This window comes from Anser cygnoides, chromosome 1 (assembly GCF_040182565.1).
Source record: "Anser cygnoides isolate HZ-2024a breed goose chromosome 1, Taihu_goose_T2T_genome, whole genome shotgun sequence".
Classification (NCBI taxonomy): Eukaryota; Metazoa; Chordata; class Aves; order Anseriformes; family Anatidae; genus Anser; species Anser cygnoides.
The window spans coordinates 184602584-184619980 of record NC_089873.1 but is presented as its reverse complement, the minus strand read 5'-3'; the positions used below and the strand labels follow the sequence as shown (position 1 = coordinate 184619980).

The 17397-nt window shown below is 41.3% G+C and overlaps 1 protein-coding gene across 1 annotated transcript in view; it reads right to left on the bottom strand.

Annotated features, from left to right (window-relative positions):
- Window positions 1-3369: 3369 nt before the first annotated feature.
- Window positions 3370-17397, bottom strand: part of FOXO1 (forkhead box O1) — a 65032-nt gene continuing 51004 nt past the window's right edge. The window contains exons 2-3 of the mRNA XM_013179654.3: window positions 7921-9277; window positions 3370-7545 (exon numbers count right to left, since the gene is read on the bottom strand). Coding sequence (XP_013035108.3) covers window positions 7934-9277 — 1344 coding nt within the window. The 3' untranslated portion in view covers window positions 3370-7545; window positions 7921-7933. The remainder of the gene's footprint in view (window positions 7546-7920; window positions 9278-17397) is intronic.

Here is a 17397-nt window from a genome sequence, read left to right as displayed (position 1 = left end):
CTCAGTCCTATCTAAGCATCAGCTCTTGCAGCAGTTATATTGAAGTCCAGCATATTTAATGTTATTATATTCAATATGACTATTCAAAATTATTTTTGGAGTGAATATAAGCCTCATTCACCTGTTGTTCTGCTTGGTCACCAGCAGGTACTCGGTTTGCTGTACCTGCCACAACAGGACAGCTGTGATGAATATAACCAAGTGGTCAAGAAGTCTGTAGTCAGGAGAGCCGCACTTATTTTACATCAAAAATAAACTTTCAGGCACGTGGACTTATACCAGCAGTCTGTCTGTGGCTGAACAAGACATAGAATCACAGAATGTCTTGGGTTGGAAGGGACCTCAAAGACCATCTAGTTCCAACTCCCCTGCCATGGGCAGGGATGCCACCCACTAGATCAGGCTGGCCAAGGTCCCATCCAGCCTGGCCTTGAACACCTCCAGGGATGGGGCATCCACAACCTGTCTGGGCAACCTGCTCCAGTGCCTCACCACCCTCTGAGTGAAGAATTTCCTCCTAACCTCTAATCTAAATCTCCCCTTTTTTAGCTTAAAACCAGTCCCCCCTTAAGTCTCTGTAAGTCCCCTTTAAGTACTGAAAGGCTACAATGAGGTGACCCCGAAGCCTTCTCTTCTCCAGGTTGAACATCCCCAGCCCTCTCAACCTTTCTTTGTACAAGAGGTGCTCCAGCCCCTTGATCATCTTTGTGGCCCTCCTCTGGAAGAGAGGGCCTGCAGAAACCCAGCTCTGAAAACCCTCCAGTGAAAGCCCCACTGCGCAGACCGAGGCTCAGTGCAAGGGTTAAAGCACACTGAGGCAGCGTGGGAGAGGGCCCGTGGTGGGTGGGACAAGATGTCTCACCTCAAAGGGCTCCTGGAGTCACCTGTGGAGTGAATCGACCTTGGCTTTGGGGCTCATTTGGCTGTTAATTTGATAGCTCTGTCGAGGAGGTTGAAGGAGGAGGAGAGGGCAAAGAACCGCCTTACAGCAGGTCAGCCATCATGGTTGAGGCTGAAAGAAGGGCCTGAGGTCTTGCATAGCTGAACTGCTCTAAGCAGGGGAAGGAAGAAAAAAAAAAATACTCCTCTAACTTGTTAGGGTGAAGGGGGTAGAAAGGGAGGAGCAGGAAGTGGTAACTTATTTGGACTCCTGAAATGAGACTCCAGCTCTCAGAGGGTTTCACAGCTCATCATTTGTTTTCACCTGGTCAGAAAGTCCCAAGCAACACCTTGGCCCAGGACGTTGTGCAGTGTGTGGCTGCTACTGGACACAACTTCAAAAAGCAATATAAATTAAGCTCTTTTCCTGCTAGGTTTGAGCCCTTCACCCCAGAGAAATCCAGCCTCCTCTCCCCTTTGAAACAATCACTTTCCCTGTTCCGTCAGCCAGGAAAGAGCTTAGAACACTTGCAAAAATCCTCAACCCCTACTTCTTTGCAATTCATGTACATGCACTTCTGTGATTTTTTTATTTTTTTATTTTTTTTTTTATGTTGAGCTGCAATCCTCTGGCTACAGCAAAACTGAAGGCAACTGAATACTTCGTAAACAATTTACGTATCCCTGCCAAACTCCGTATTTCCCTGGGAATGCAGCAAAGCTCTCGTGCATGCTCTGTGCAGTTGCCTGTTCAGGTAATGTCACTCTAGGGCACTGAGAAGGAAATACAACCGTTTGTGAAGGCCTCTGCATTTAAGGATAGCAACAGCAGCTATTGATGAGCGCACAGCAAGGATGTAAGATGTTGAGGCTCCAAGTTATGAACAGGCTCTTTGTCTGATTCTTCACTCCACGGCCCTATGCCCATCAGAAGCTTCCTCCAGATGCACTGCACAAAGCCCTCATCCCTTTTCCCACCATCTCAGTGATAAACACCCACACAAGAAGTTTACTCGCAAAACAACACATGCAAAATTTCTGAGTGCCCCAGGGTCCAACAGCAAGCAGAAAAACATAAAATAAAATAGGATGGGGCGCTGCCACTGCCTCCTCATTTTAGCTGTCATTCTGGCACATGCCAGAACATTACCCCAGGCAAAAACATCAGCAGGTAATGAACAGGGATTTGCATGCAATTCCACCAGTGGTCATGACCACAGGCACTGCTTGGTGCAAGTTTTTCCTTCTCAGGATCTTCACAAAACCCATCTTCACACACCAGCTGAACAATAACTGGCTGCAACATCTACAGCTATTTGTACTTTTAATTGGATTATCAATTGACATGACATAATAGCTGATGTTTCTGCACAAAAACATGTTTATTACATTGATGCAGGACTGACTCAGAGCACAAGGATGCTTTGAGGTTTCTATGCTTGATCAGCAAATTCAAATCCCTCTTTGCCAGATTGGCATAAATTGCTCACCGGTCCCTTCCCAAGAGACAAGCTTTGACTATCTCTCCCCACAGCAGTAACTACTCATGTACCAATTAGATGCACATCCTTTCCAACAACGGCTTCACAAACACGCAGACGGAGTATCTTTGGATCTTAACTACCCTCCCATTCCAGAAGTGAGGCTTTTCAAAATGCCAGTGAAGGTACCCTCAGCTTCTTGTTTTTCCCCAACATGCAAAAAACCCTCCAAAATGTATACCAAAGAAAAAGAGGCAGAGCTAAAATAAAGATGTAAAATACAAGGAAAAATTACTTTTAAAAATATCTTAAGGTCTTTCTGGTTTTATGTGCAATGATACTCTTGCATTCTTTCACCCTTTTTAGTTCTACCTCTGCTCACTTTAAGATCAAACTGGCATTTTTGCCAGCAATTCATTAGAAGCCTGCTCTCCACCACCCCTCTCCCTCCCCACCTGCAGGCAAGCTGGGATCTGGGCCTCACAAGACTATTGTGGCGTGGGTGTTATTGGCTGTCTGTTTTGGCAGCCTCTCCTCCTTTCTTCCAGCTCTGTTTTGAAACACAATCTAAATTAAAAAAAAAATAAAAAATTAGACGTTCTTGCTCTCTCTGCTCACATCAGCACTCCTGCAGCGTAAAACACGGCTGCAAAAGGAGCAGCAGCGTGCAGGTTGGCCTACATAGAGCAAATGCTCGGCAAAGAAACTCTTACTTCTAGGGAAAGTACGTAATTTGGGAAGGAAGGAGGGGCAGGGGAAGGCAAGAGGTGAAAAGGAGGGAAAAGAGGGCTAAGAGGCCTTTGTGAAGCGTCAAACTTTAATATGAGCAGAGGGAAGAGAAAAATGTCTCTCCAGAGACGGCTCCCTCCCACATTTAGTAGCATTAGGATCTAACATGTAATTTGGACTAAAAGACTAATTCTTTTCTGTGGTTTGATGGATGTTAGTGTCGTGTCCCCCCCCCCCCTTTTTTTTTAACAATGTATTACATAACATTCTGATACACTAATTACCATCTCATGTCATAGCAATTTTATTAAGAGCTTATACTTACAAATACCCATTCTGAAAGGATTTCAGGACTTTTTTTTTTTTTTTTTTTGTAATTTTCTCTGAACTAGGCTTGTTGAAGCACTGGCAACAAGGTCTGAGGCTGTATAACGCGGCGTCCAGTAACAAAGTGCCTCTACACAAAATCTCTCATGAGCTCTAAGAGTCAGGCATGGATTCTTCTTGCGTTTAGTCTCAACGACTTGTAAACAAGTTACTTTTAGCACTCTATGTTGTGATAAAACACTTGTAACGCAGCCCTATGAGGTTCCTGTACCTGCTACACTTCCAATTCCAGAAGTAATTCCAAGACAAATTCCTTTATACCAAGTAATGGAAATTTTGTTTAACTATTCTGCAGTTAGTGTTTGCTTGTTAATATGGTATCATCTTGCCAGACACAAGACTTGGTACCATGAGGTATTTTTCCGTATAAAATTGCTAATGCCATCAGGATTGTCCAAATGGGATCATCATCATTAAAAAGATTACGTGGTAAGGAAAGTGATTACAACAACAGCTGAGCAGAAGGATTACTAATCACAAGTAGAATCCCGGTACAAATCTCATTCTCCGTATACAAGAAAGGACACAAAACCTTTTAAACATAATTTATATACATTTATGGCTTTATACAACAAACTGTCAGGGATTGTTCTCATGTGTCTGTAAAAGTACATCAGGCACTTTTCTGAAAATATCCACGTCTGAATTTTAATTCTGCAATGTGACTAAGTCAGAGCAGTGAAGCGTTGAAGAGCTGTCACACCACTCGCAAGTAGAGCTAGCAGTATGTACATGCCAATCTTTCACGATATTGCTGGTTTGTGGAACACCCTCAAAAAGGAGGCCAGTTTTAATGCCAAGTAATTTGCTTTTTGTTTGCATAAACCATGCTGCATTTTACATTATGATTACCAAAAAAAAAAATAACAATGAGAATACCTTATTTAAAATCAGTCATAAATTAAGGATCCTAGCAATTTCATAATGAAAATAGGAATTTCAAATCAGTAAAAAAATAAAAAAAGTACTAACATACATCCAGTGGTTTAACAAGTGCAAATTTTATACTGTTTTATAATTGGTCCAATTTTATCTTCTCTTCTTAGGGATGCTCTGTTGACTTAAGCCAATAATAAGCAATATGAATTTTGCTTATAAGTGTAGGCAAATTGTCAGTTTATCAAAGCAGAGCTTTCCAATTAATGCATCTACTACCTAAACATATATCATATAGCTATATTATGGAAACAATACATCTTTATATTTAAAATATCTGAACAGCTCTATAATACAATAAACTTTTAATAACAGTACAAACCAGAGAAAAGTCAAAAACAAGGCTGCATAGGTAAGATCATCCGCACAATTCACAAACCAATCATTTACAACAATTCTGACAAACTAAGTTACTCCAGAAACTTGGTACTTTTACTGGAAAAGGATTTATTACTAGAGGTCACATAATGTTTGTTTTCAAGGCAGACAATATGCCCTTCATCAGACTTCACAGTATTTCAGAATTACAATTGCAAAATATTAGAATGGCACCACACAAAAGAAAATAAATTTGACCACACAACCCAAAACCTCTGATTATCTACAACTGTTTTCTGTCAGTAATTAAAAGGAGCTTCCTACAGACTGTTGTAACTTAGGAACGGCTACATTTATATTTTTCATAGTTATAAAAGGAAACAAAGAAAATATCTGTATGCAGGAATTTATACAGTAGCAGTAAATAATAAACAGGAGGTATATTGTTAAATGTAGCATGTTCAGCTGCAACCCCATGGAGTATTAGCATTAGGTGCTGCTTTCTTGGCACACAAACGTGAATTTTGTGACTACATTGGCCTATGTGTATCAGTGCCCATGTGGGAGCAAACATTTTTGCACATGTAGCAGAAAGAATGGTCTTCAGAAACCTACATGTGAGCCCTCTGCTTGTTCCATTGCCAGGATTTACCATCGAGTCTCAGAGACTACAAAGTTGACGGCGGAGATGCTATTAGAGAGATTTGCTGTAAAAGCAGGCTGCTTCATTAAGGCTTCAGCACTACGAACATTTCTTTTGCTCAAGAGGAGTTCAAAGACCTCTGCCACACTGGGGGAGATCCTATATCACAAGACAGCCTAACATCAGCCTCTGGAATTGCTGACAACTGTAATAAGATATCTAAAAATTCAGACCAGCTGTAATTAGTAGTGATTTAAGCCCAACAGGGAGCTAAATGCTAGCACATCAATAGATATATTGAAGAGTTTTAGGAAAGTCATAACAGGATCATTAAATATATGGCTTGTTGCTAAACTTCATTTTCTTGGCACATCCCATTTCTTTCTCCACCATACTCCATCAGTACAGGAAAGAAGAGTTTAAGTTAGAACATTTTCCAGTTGTGGGGTACATAGATAAAACAAAAATCAGTGAAAAGATTTTATTCCCCTGCTTCACAACAGCCAGCCCTAGCACAAAAACTGTTAATGTTCATCCCATCAGCTCCAAAGATTTCTCTAACACAAATGACATGTACCAAACAATGGAAAGACAGGTGAGGCCCATACTCCACACATCCTTGAAAACTGCATCATTTAATCGCAAAAAAGTCAGAAATCACTTATCCAAGATGCAACCCTGAAAATGCTCTGGTCAATGTGCCTACTCAAACAAGGGCAAGTGTTTCCACAGGAACAAGGCCTCTACCATTAATGCTCTCTCTAAAGTTCTTGTATTTTCGACCTACTTTTTCTTTCTTACTCAAAAAATTAAAAATAATATTTTTTTCTCCTGGAACAGGGGGCAACACAAATTTTAGACTTCCATTCAAAAGCAGTACTTCTGCTGCCTTAAACATACCACTTGTCAAAAGAAACACCGACGCTAGAACTAGTGCTAATTAATAAAAATGGCAATTTTGTCATTAATTTTACTAAAATTATGAATTTTCTCGAAATGGTCCTGCTCTTGAGTGTACAAACATTATGAGACCTCCGTGAAATAAATATAAATGAGAAGCATTGTACAAGCACCTAACAATGAATACTTAACACTTTGTGGTAGTCAGAGTTAAAATGATAGTAGAAGCAGATGACATTTCTAAAAATGCATATATAAAACTGATTAAATATTTCCTAAACATAAAGTTGTCTATATTTATACATCACACAACAAAAAAGGGACAGAAATGTTTTGTATTCAAGATACTTATTAAGCTTTTCCTTTATTAGCACTCCCAAGTGCTAGGGAAATTTATAAAAACATGTACTTAATCCAGTTAAAATACTGTACAAAATGAAGAGGTTATGAATGCTGCCCGATCTCAGAATTATTTTTTTTAAGTTGCCTATGTAACAAAAGTAGATTTTAATTATAAGAAAAATAGCTTGGAAAGTATTCCAAAAATTATCTTAAATCCAACAACAAAGTCATTAGTCTGACAATGAAATCCAGATATATTCTTGCATAAATTTACATGAATACAGGTAACTTATCAAATGGCATTTAACCTACTGTTTGTTGTGAATAGTCAGTGAGTTTATTAGGATCATATTAACAGGCTGTTCTGTTCCCATATGAAATGTGTGGCAATTTTAAGTAAAATAAAGCAGTTCATACTGCTGCAAGGCAAGTCCACAGTTATCTCAATTCATCAGAACACAGGTAACATCAATGAAGGTTAAACTTACTTAGGGCATGAGATCATCACAGTATTCTTACAAAAGTTTATAAACTTTTCTTGGACCAAAACAGATAGTCTTAAAAAACAATTCTTCTACAGATCATACTGTACAAAACCGAAAGCACAACATGATGTAAGTAAGAGTCTTTGCTGTGATTATATGGTGTAGTGAATTTGGCACTTCAGAGTAATGAAATTTCCAATGGCACAGTTCTTATCTACAGCAGCACATAACCTGCAAACCTTGGGCAAACATCCTGTACAGGAAAATACTCTGCCTGCTGCCAACTCTGACGAAAGGAAGAAAAGAGAAAAAAAAAAAGACACAAAAAAAAGCTAGTGCATGCGCACAGCTCTGTCAAGAAAATTAAAAAGGAAGGTGAAGGACATCTTTGTACTGCTTTTCTCAGTTCCTGCTGTCAGACAAGTCTGGAGAATTTAACCGTAGCCTAGGAGAAAGAACAACAACAACAACAGCAAATTAACATTCACACCAAAAGATTAATTCTATTAAAATATGCGCAAACTAGCTTTAAAATAACTTAAATGGGGAAAAATTGTTTTCATTAATTGTTAGTTACCAGAAAGTTTTTTTGTTTAAAATATTAATGGCAAAAGATTACTGGAAGTACAGAAGTCAGTACATGGCACTCCTAATGCACCAGTGCAAACCTGCTTTACAAACTCATAAAGGACTGGAAAATCACTGACTATAACAGAGGCATTTCACATGCCAACATGGGCGATCACCCAGATTTTAAGCATTTGACATCTCTTTTCCCTTTAAGCTCTTTTTCAGATTTATTATAAAAAGCACAGCTTACCTCCTACTACATCCTAGCCTGACACCCAACTGTGTGTGGTTGTCTTTACGCTGTGCTGAAAACTTTGGTTAGGCAATACACTGTCAAAGTTAAAATCTAACGTTTCTCCATCCATAAGGTCATTACGAATAATTGACTCCATGTCACAGTCCAACCGTTCAATTAACATGTCATCTAAGTCACTGGGAAGCTTCTCCTGGTGGAGGGAAACGATTCCCACCCTTCCATAGCCGTTGCAACTGTTAACAGGGGCATATGGGTTCATAGCATTCATCTGCATTGGATGACTCATAGGCACTTGTAAAGAAGTCTTCACTGTCGACAAGCGATTTAGACCTGAAGTATGTGACATGGGGTTCACTGTGTGTGACAAGGCACGACCATTAACTGCAGGTGTTGGCTGGTTATGTCCTTGGTGAGGGCGGGCGTTAGGGTTCATCATTTTGTTGTGGGGTGGCTGACTGCCATAAGCTGGCATCACCGAGTTAGTGACCATCAGCACACCTTGGCCCAGCGCCCTGCCACCAGCCTGGGAAACACCAGTGTCTACTGATGCCAAGATATCGTTGTGCGGAGGAGAATCAGAAGTCAGTAACTCCTTCAGAAGTCCTGCAGGACAGTTATATTGGCTCATCGATCCATAGCTTGATTTACTGTCTTGAAGAGTCTGCATAGGAATTTGGGGCAAAGAGTTCATGCTAGCTTGAGCATACGTAAATTTCCTGTAGTCTGGATTTGGTGAACCTATACTTGTGGTCGAGGATGCAAATGAGTAACCTGGTGTTTGCTGCATCAGGGTAGCAGATGAAGACTGGGTTGACACAGTCATTGACGTATTAGGTGACAAAAGATTTAGGTTATCCAAAAGATTTTCCATGTTCTCTGAATTACTCATCTCTGAAAGGCTGGGTAAAGTAGAAGTCATTTTGGTGGCTGATGATGGGTATACCATGGAGTGCACATCCCCGTCTCCAAGATCATCTTGCTCTGGCAAAATAGGAGAAAGTCTTCCACTAATTGTACTAGCGTTAGAGCTAGTTCTAGGTCGAAATGTACTCCAGTTATCAAAGTCATCGTTGCTGTGCGAGCTGGGGCTTGCAGGCCACTTCGAGAACTGCGATCCAGGGCTGTCACCATTTCCCTCTTGACCAGACTGAAGGGATGCTTTTTTCTTGGCAGCTCTGCCTCTGCTTTTTGCAAACTTGCTGTTGTTATCCATGGATGCCGCTCGCCTCCTCGGAGACTTGCCACTCTTTCCTCCTTCAGGATTGAGCATCCACCAGGAACTCTTCCCTGTTCCCTCATTCTGCACTCTGATGAACTTGCTGTGCAGAGACAAGTTGTGACGGATTGAATTCTGAAAAACAAAATAAGGTGTAAGAGCACAGGATGCATTTCTGAGGGCGTTGAAAGAGAGGCCTCTTATAATGTTACGTGTGTAAGAGGCACTTCAAAAAAAATTATTTCAGAACTGAATCCTTTCATTCAGCTACATTTCCGAATGCCATATTCCTAACCGTGGTCCCCAGTTATATATTCATCTGTACAAAAGGAGATACTTAACATGCTGAACATTACATACATTTCAGGAAAGTCTTTCACATCAACTCCCCTTACAAGAAAATCTGCTGCAATGAACAGGACTTCCACAGCATGCTAATACCCTTGCTTGCACAGTTTTAATTCTTTCAAATGAAGAAAAGATGCTTCTTTTATGGCATGTTTTTATTTGCTTTTGCAAACATACTCTCATTTCGCTAGAAAACATAGGGGTAATTGTGAAATGGTAAAACACGCCAGTATGGAAATATTTCTATCAGTGCACCACTCAGAAGTGGCTAAATCTTGCAGAGAGTTGCCAAATTAATTTGTCTGCCATTTGGCTAGATCACATCTGACATTACAAAAAGTTAAATAAAAATACTGAAGTAGTTGATTCCTCATACAGGAAGAACTACAGATCCCTCATATAAGAGACAAAATATATCAGAAGACAAAGAAGACCACTGAAGATCTCATTATCAGCTTCATTCTGATGAGTTGAACCTGACTGCGTTTAGAGATTTCTTTTATTACTATTTTATGCAATGTTCAGGAATGCTAGATCCTTTTGTATGGTCTTTATAATAGGATCTCATCATGCACATCTCTAAACCCTGCAAACATGCCAGTCCATACATATTGCCACTGAACATTATTGAGGCTTATATCACTTGTGTTAAGTGAGAAAAAAAATATAGAAAATCAGTTGAGGACTAAGTTCTAATTTTTGTATGTAAAAATCACAAATTGCCTAAGAAATCATGAGGGAGAAAGGAATGCAAATAGCACAGACAAAACTGCATTTAAAACTTCAGTCTTAAAACCATCTTTCTCTTTCAAAATCAACATTTTAACAAGCAATGTTGACCCTTGTAATATCTGATGGCACAAGATATCTTGTGCCAAGACTGACCAGGGAGTACTCAAGCTTTTCATTATCTCCTGCATTTCCCAAGCCCAGAACGCCACCTGTGACAGGAGCATCTCCAGAAATGGGCCTTCCTTCACCTTCTCTATTCTACTTGTCCTCCTGTGCACACTTAGTTTCTCGAAGATACTGCCAATATGCACATCTTGCCTCATTCTCAATACATCCAGCTGACAGAAGGAAAGCAGCAACAACCCTAAGAAGGAACCATGCCAGGTGAAAATGGTCATCTAATGGGGCTTGCCTCCAACCAGAGACCTGAGGCTCAAACTCTCTGCCATGACCATGGCACACTGTGGACTGTGGAAGCTCAATCGGCCAAAGCAGGCCTGACCATCTGCAGAGCTCAACAAGAAAGCTTACTCTGGGGTCAAAGAGGAGACCTTCAGCAGATGAAGGCAGCAAGAAGTCCTGGACAGGACTGTAACACCTTATATGCAACAGCACCCTGAGAATACCCCCAGAGGAGCGCAGCCTCACACCAAACAGGTCACGAAGCCCTCCTGGACAGCAGAAGATGGCAGAAAGCAGCCTTATGGCAGAGTGTGGTTCAACCAGCACAGCAGGGAGTCAAAGCATCTGCCTAACTTCAGAAGCCTTTCCAACCTCTCCTTCCCATCCAGAGAACCATCTTTAACAAATTATCCCAGTTAAGTCAACACCAGTGACGATTTCAGCATTTCCTCATTTAATTTTGAAAGGAAGCCAATCTTTCTGATATTAACTAATTGCCACAGGACTGTGTCTCTTCACTGCAGTCAGTCTATACTAACCCTGCAATCAAAAACTCATCTTCTATCTAGTGACAGGGCATTAGGGAAGGCCTTGAAATTTTATTTTCACCACATGTGGCCCTGTAAAAATATCATCTGGGGCTCGCCTCTGCATAGTTTTAGGCTTGCGAATGCTCAGTGCCTTGCAGGGCTCAAGGCAAGCATCCGCCTTCCCCACCACCTGACGTTTTAGTAATGCAGTGTTAGCGCCGTGTCAGGAGGGTAAGCCCCAAAATCCGTCTCTGGACCTGCCCGTGGCTGTGGTTGAAAGGGCCAGGGAGGGTTGGGAGCCAGCCCCACCAGCCCTTTGTTTTCACTGTAGGGCCACAGCTGAATTAAAGGCTGACACAATTCCAGATTTAGCAATGTCGCAAGAAAGTTGTTCTGCACGTCTGTTGATTAAAAAACCTCCTGCGCCAGTTCATTTTTTTATTGTATTTTGTAAACATACCCAGTTGGCTCAGGCTTACTGTTTACTATCAAAATAAGCATATCGAACACGCAAAACATCAGGCAGTGAAAATCCCATGCTAGTGCTCAACTCTCTCTCCTCTGCAAAAGAAGTGTTAAATATTTAAGAAATTACTGCTATTCCTTAGTCATCAAAAATATCATAATCTGGTATTATTGTACTGAGGACATCTGAGGTCGCTCTTTGAGTAAGAGAGCTGTCTCCTAACACTGCCAACAATGAAAAAAAAATTTTCCTAACAGGAAAAGGTTTGCGGCCCAGAGCTTGTTACATAAATTCCTGTTTTTCACGCAGCCAGCAGGACATTAAAGAAGCTATGATTTACTAACTTGGAAAAAAGTGTTGAAGAGGTAAATCTTGTGAAAATATGCACTGCTGTTAATGATGTTGTGTCTACAAATCTTTGCCAGACGCAAACATGACCTGATAAAAAAGTATAGTTTCAGCAGTGGATCTTGGCAGCCGGAGGAGCGGCACCGCCAGCCGCAGCCCTGCCGCCTCAGCACGCTGCAAGACGCTTCAGACTGCGGCTTTCGGCAGGACTGTGAAGCAAAGCCTCTGAAAGCCCACCTGAAGGATACAGAAAGCAATCGGCTGCATCTCCCGCCAGGTTTCCGTGCACTGGCAATGCGTGCCAGGTCATTCCGAAAGCATCCCCGCTGGAATTTTATCAGACCCACGTTACGACTCCAGCAGGACTGCTGCCACCTGTGGGGTGTTTCCTGAGACTGAGTTGGTGTCTTTGAGATGAAGCTCTGGAAGCCTCTGCTCCTGTTTGGCCTTCAAACTTCATCTCGTACTTCATACTTCAGTCATACTTCAGCAGAATGACTATCAGCTATGGATATGATTATCGTTCCTTGCTGATTAAGAGCCAAAATATGCAAAACCAATATTTGCTAAATGTAGTGCAATGAGCACATACCAGCTAATAAAACTAATGAGGCCAAGAAAATGATTCATTTGAATCTACACATTTATATCGGTCATCTGCTTTTCCAACATTTCTTGAAGCTGAACCACACTGAAGCAAGAACACCCAGCTTGTTCTTCTAAACAACAAATAAACTGCTTTACATTTTAAAGTAATAAAAGTCTGAGACATTTAATCCCTGGATGCCAGTAGCAATGCTGATGTCCAGTACTGTATTTAAACTCAAGAGGTACTTATATTAAAACATGCAACCTAAGGTTACCCTGAGTAACTGCTGAAAAAGTCATATCCCTCTTAAAATTGAAGTAGAAGTATCTATTTTTTTAATTGGTTTGGTGTCTTACTAAAAAGAAACACTTGAAAACACAGTTGCTTTATTGAACTTGACAACATTGTAGGCCTTTACTTAAAGAGAGCCCAGACAGTCACACTGGCCATCTTTTGTCCACCGCATTCCTTGAAACATGCATGGGAGAGGAAAGCAGAGCAAGAGCTCCTATGTAAACCTACTGCAGACCTCACCAACAGTCCAGGCTCACTGCAGACTTCCCCAGGATTAGACTGTGGATCTGTCAGTATCTGTTAGTATTGAGCTGTGAGACTGAAGTGATGGAAAATCCCATGAGGGTCCATACTGAGCCTCCTTCACTCCCTGTTCAACTACAGTGCTGTGATGGCCACCAAAAAGGGACAGCAAGGAATGGATGCAACAGTTGGCATTTTTTACAAGAACAGTCTCATATCACAGGTATCTCAATCACAGATCTGCTATCAAGCTGCAGATACTCATGGTATTGCAATAAAGCACACCAGAGCATCTCGGAAAATATAATCATCAGTAACTATCAACAAAGGCAGAAAGAGTAGACCTCTGGAGGCAGATGCAGTCGTAACGAAGTGGGAGACAGTAAGGTAAGAGGAACACTGCATCTGCAATACACAGGTCAAGTATTTGTATTAAAATCAACTGTCCCAGTTGCCCACCAATTTTTCATTCAGAAGACATTTCAGCAGTCCACTGCTTCCTATGCCTTATTCAAGGGGATGGTCTACACATGCTGCTAGTCAGTGTGCACTGCCATTGGCTGAAATGGCTGCAAATGCAGGTTGGGGTACAGTACCTGACTGTAACTCTCATATCTCTCCAAACAAAATCTGAAATAGATTTGGAATGTGGAGAGAAACTGTCAGTAAATATAACACTTCAAGACTGCTTTTGCTATGACCCTCTCAGATAACTGTAAATGATGGGGGGGGGGGGGGGGGGGGGGGGCGGGAATGAGGTGGAGCAGGAGATTGCTTATTTATTTTAATTAAGAGTAGGAGAACATTGCAACAGGAACATGTCTGGTAAGAAAGTCAGGCTTGAGGACTGGTAGGATGAAAGTTCATCGACTCATCAATTAACATTATCACTGTTGAGAGGTGCATGCCATGAACACTGTTGGCTGATACGTGTCAGTGACCAACATTACTGACATCTTACAGAAGAAAGCAGAAGCAGCAGAGTCCCTCTGTGGAAAGAGCTCTAAAGCAAAAGGGAGACCCCAGGATTTCCTTATGCTGTCACAGAGGACATCAGACCCGTCTCTCAAGGTCTGTGTCTTGGAACTTCACAGCAGTTCCAGATGTTCCAATCACCCTCCTCCTGGAGCCTCAGCCACTCTACAACAAGTCACAAAAAAACCTCCCAGGAAAGTATGCAAAGGACTGTCAGGACATGCTCAGGGCTCCTTCAGCATTAACAACCAGACAGCAGCAAGGGCTAACCATGGCAAATGGCACCATGTGGCATCTGCTCAAGGCTAGGTTAGACCATGCCTGGCAGAATAGGCAAGTCTGCTTGGAATAGTTTTGATGCCTGCAACCCCTTTGCTGTGCTTGCCAACCATCTTGCCAAGTTTGCAAGGGCATGGTGAGGAGGCAAAGGGGGAAGGAGCACATTGATAACTCCAGATGTAACAGGATATCTTTAGGCATGACAGTCTGCTGTAAGGCTATCCTCTTTGTCTTAACTATGAGATATGAAAAGTTCAGACGCAGATACTGTATATCATGCTTAGGCTTGGCTCAGAGCTGGTGTTTGACACCCAAAAATGTTTGGTCAAATGATAGCACACTTGTTCATAAAAGAGCCTTACGCCATATTTCTCTCTCAAGAGGGTTTCTGATACCACAATGTTCATCAACATGACCACACATCTGGCTGCAGTGTCAGAGGTTTCAGTTGCTAATGGAATAGCTATCTTTGCCACCCAATTGCTGCATTCTTTTCTTGCTCAGAAACCTTCTCAGTTGTCTGATAAGAGCACGGACAGAAAGCATGTCACTTACCCTCAGGTCAAACAGTCATATTTAGAAGAGGCTGGCAATTTGCCACCTGCAGCTGCATGAAGGTGGAAAGGCAGGATTTCCTCCCAAACAGGTCATGCTTTTTTAGGTCCTTTGTTCTTAGGGGGGTGCCTTTGTTTGACTTCATTTTTATCCTGCGCTGTCCTATGGCTAAGAAGTTTCAGCTGGAAAAGGTGCAGAAACACTTCAACCCTCCTACGGGGACCTCGTACTGTATCTCTGGGTTTTTCATTACTGACAGTAGCAATAGCGAGAGTCTTTCCCAGAGCACCACCCATGAAACATCATCTCTGAACATGGAGGTACTTTCACAGGCTGTTTCGTTTGATGAGATTTCAGCAATCCCTTGTTCCCTGCATGAATGTACAAGAATGTAACAGACTGTATATTACCACCATATGATCACTATACATGGACAGAAGAGGCATATTGTGCCCCTTATTTCATTGGTGTTAATCTAAGTCCTGCCCCTTCTGCAGTTAAGTCCGCAGATTTATACCGTATTGCATTTCCTTTCCACAGCTGTAGAAGGGTTGGCCATCCTCCAGGTTGCATCCTATTGCCCCACGTGGCACCAGGGACTGGAGGGGATTTCACAACCACTGGAGCTTTCTCCTCTGAAACATAATATATAGTAACAGAAAATACATGCACAGCTCCAGACAGGGATGTTTAAGGGACTTGGCTATGCATACGTACATGTCAGAACCAGCAGCTCTACTGACATGTATTTGAGTAATTCCCAACCACGACTCCCAGATACATTATTAATCTTCACTTTAGGCAGACTCATTTAAAGCACTTTTCTATAATAGCAGTTTGGACATTTCTAATAAAATGGCAACACCTGCCTACTTTCTCTACACGAGCATTTAGAAAGGATGAGTATAAAACCCATGAACTCTGTAATACATAAAATAAGAAGCATACATACAAGGCTAGCACACACCTGGAGACTGCTCCAGTTGAAATGACCCCCAACCCAAACTTCTCATGACCACCCTTCTGTACTCTGGGTCTAGAAATACATTTATTTCTATAATAACCACACTACAGGCATGATACCATACCAACACAGCACACACCAAATATACAAACATTTGTTAGCATTTCAAATACAAGGAAACTAAGTGACACTGATTAGGAAAAACAACAGACGAAAATGCATATGAAAATTGACGGATATTTAAAAGGGGTTTGTCAAATGGAACTTCCTCCATCTCTGGGATGGCAAAATCATCTGGGAAGCCAAGACAGATAACAGGTTTGTCTAAAAACTATCAATTTTAGGGATGAAAGGGGTGAAAGAAAGGCAACATTAAGAAAGCAACACAGTAATATAAAAACATAAAAGCAAATAACCATCAGGATAAAACAAAAGTTGTGAAGTGTAGAAAATAAGGGAAGACACAGATATCAGATGAAAAAAATAATGCAAAGCTAGCAGGGGTGACTATGTATTTTGTGATCTAGACAAATCCCAATAATGCCATTGCAAAACTGAAGCTTTAAGACTGCTGTTAGAACAGACAGACAAAAACAAGTGTTTGACAAAAAGAGGCTTCCTGATCATAGATAGACAGTTCTGTTTTCCACAAATATGGAACATAAATATATGTATATGCATATATTTATACATATATGCTTCTGATGAAGAAGGAACATTTCCTAACTTCATTAGTGACAAAGCAAGCCAAGACAAAGCTTCACTGAAGAGGGACATTTTGAAGTCAGTTTCCCCTGATAACTGGGGCCTCCTTGCCTCCTTCTTAAAGCTTTCTCAGACCTTTGGCCTTCAGAACCAGTCTCTGCTGCAATCACGTCAGTAATGCAAAGCAGCAGAGGAGGAGGATGGGCACACAACTTGGATGCCTTGACATCGGTCCCAGGTGATATAATAGAAAATCTGACAAACGACTCAATTAATGAACCATCAGAGGTAAGGGATATGATTATTACCTTTATTACCTTCCAATTTATATTATTATTACATGTATTATTATTACATATAATATTATTACATGTACCAAAAAATGTATCTTTTGAAGAATTTACTACTTTTCTCAAGAAAGGTAAGATAGAGGAGACCTGCAGATACCCCAATGCCACTCTGAATGACGGCACAGCCAAGATTAGCACTACTCAGTGCCTCTAATGCACACTCATCAAAGGGATTAAAATGATTAGAATTATCTGTAGTGCAATAAGCCATGAGGAAGGCCGCTGTGATTTGCAGCAGACCGGCGGCCCCGTTACAATTACTCACTGCAGGCTCTACTACAGCAACCATGAATGAAGCTATGCAGGGGACGCAAGCACAGCAGCAGGGCAATAGTTTGAGGCAAAAGCTATTGCTGAATGCAGAGCACAGACAGGTTATTGTAAGGTAAACACAGATCACAATTGTAAATTTATTAAAATAAATACAAATATTTGGAGTAATAAAGTAGCAGCTCATCCATACAATGCCAGAATG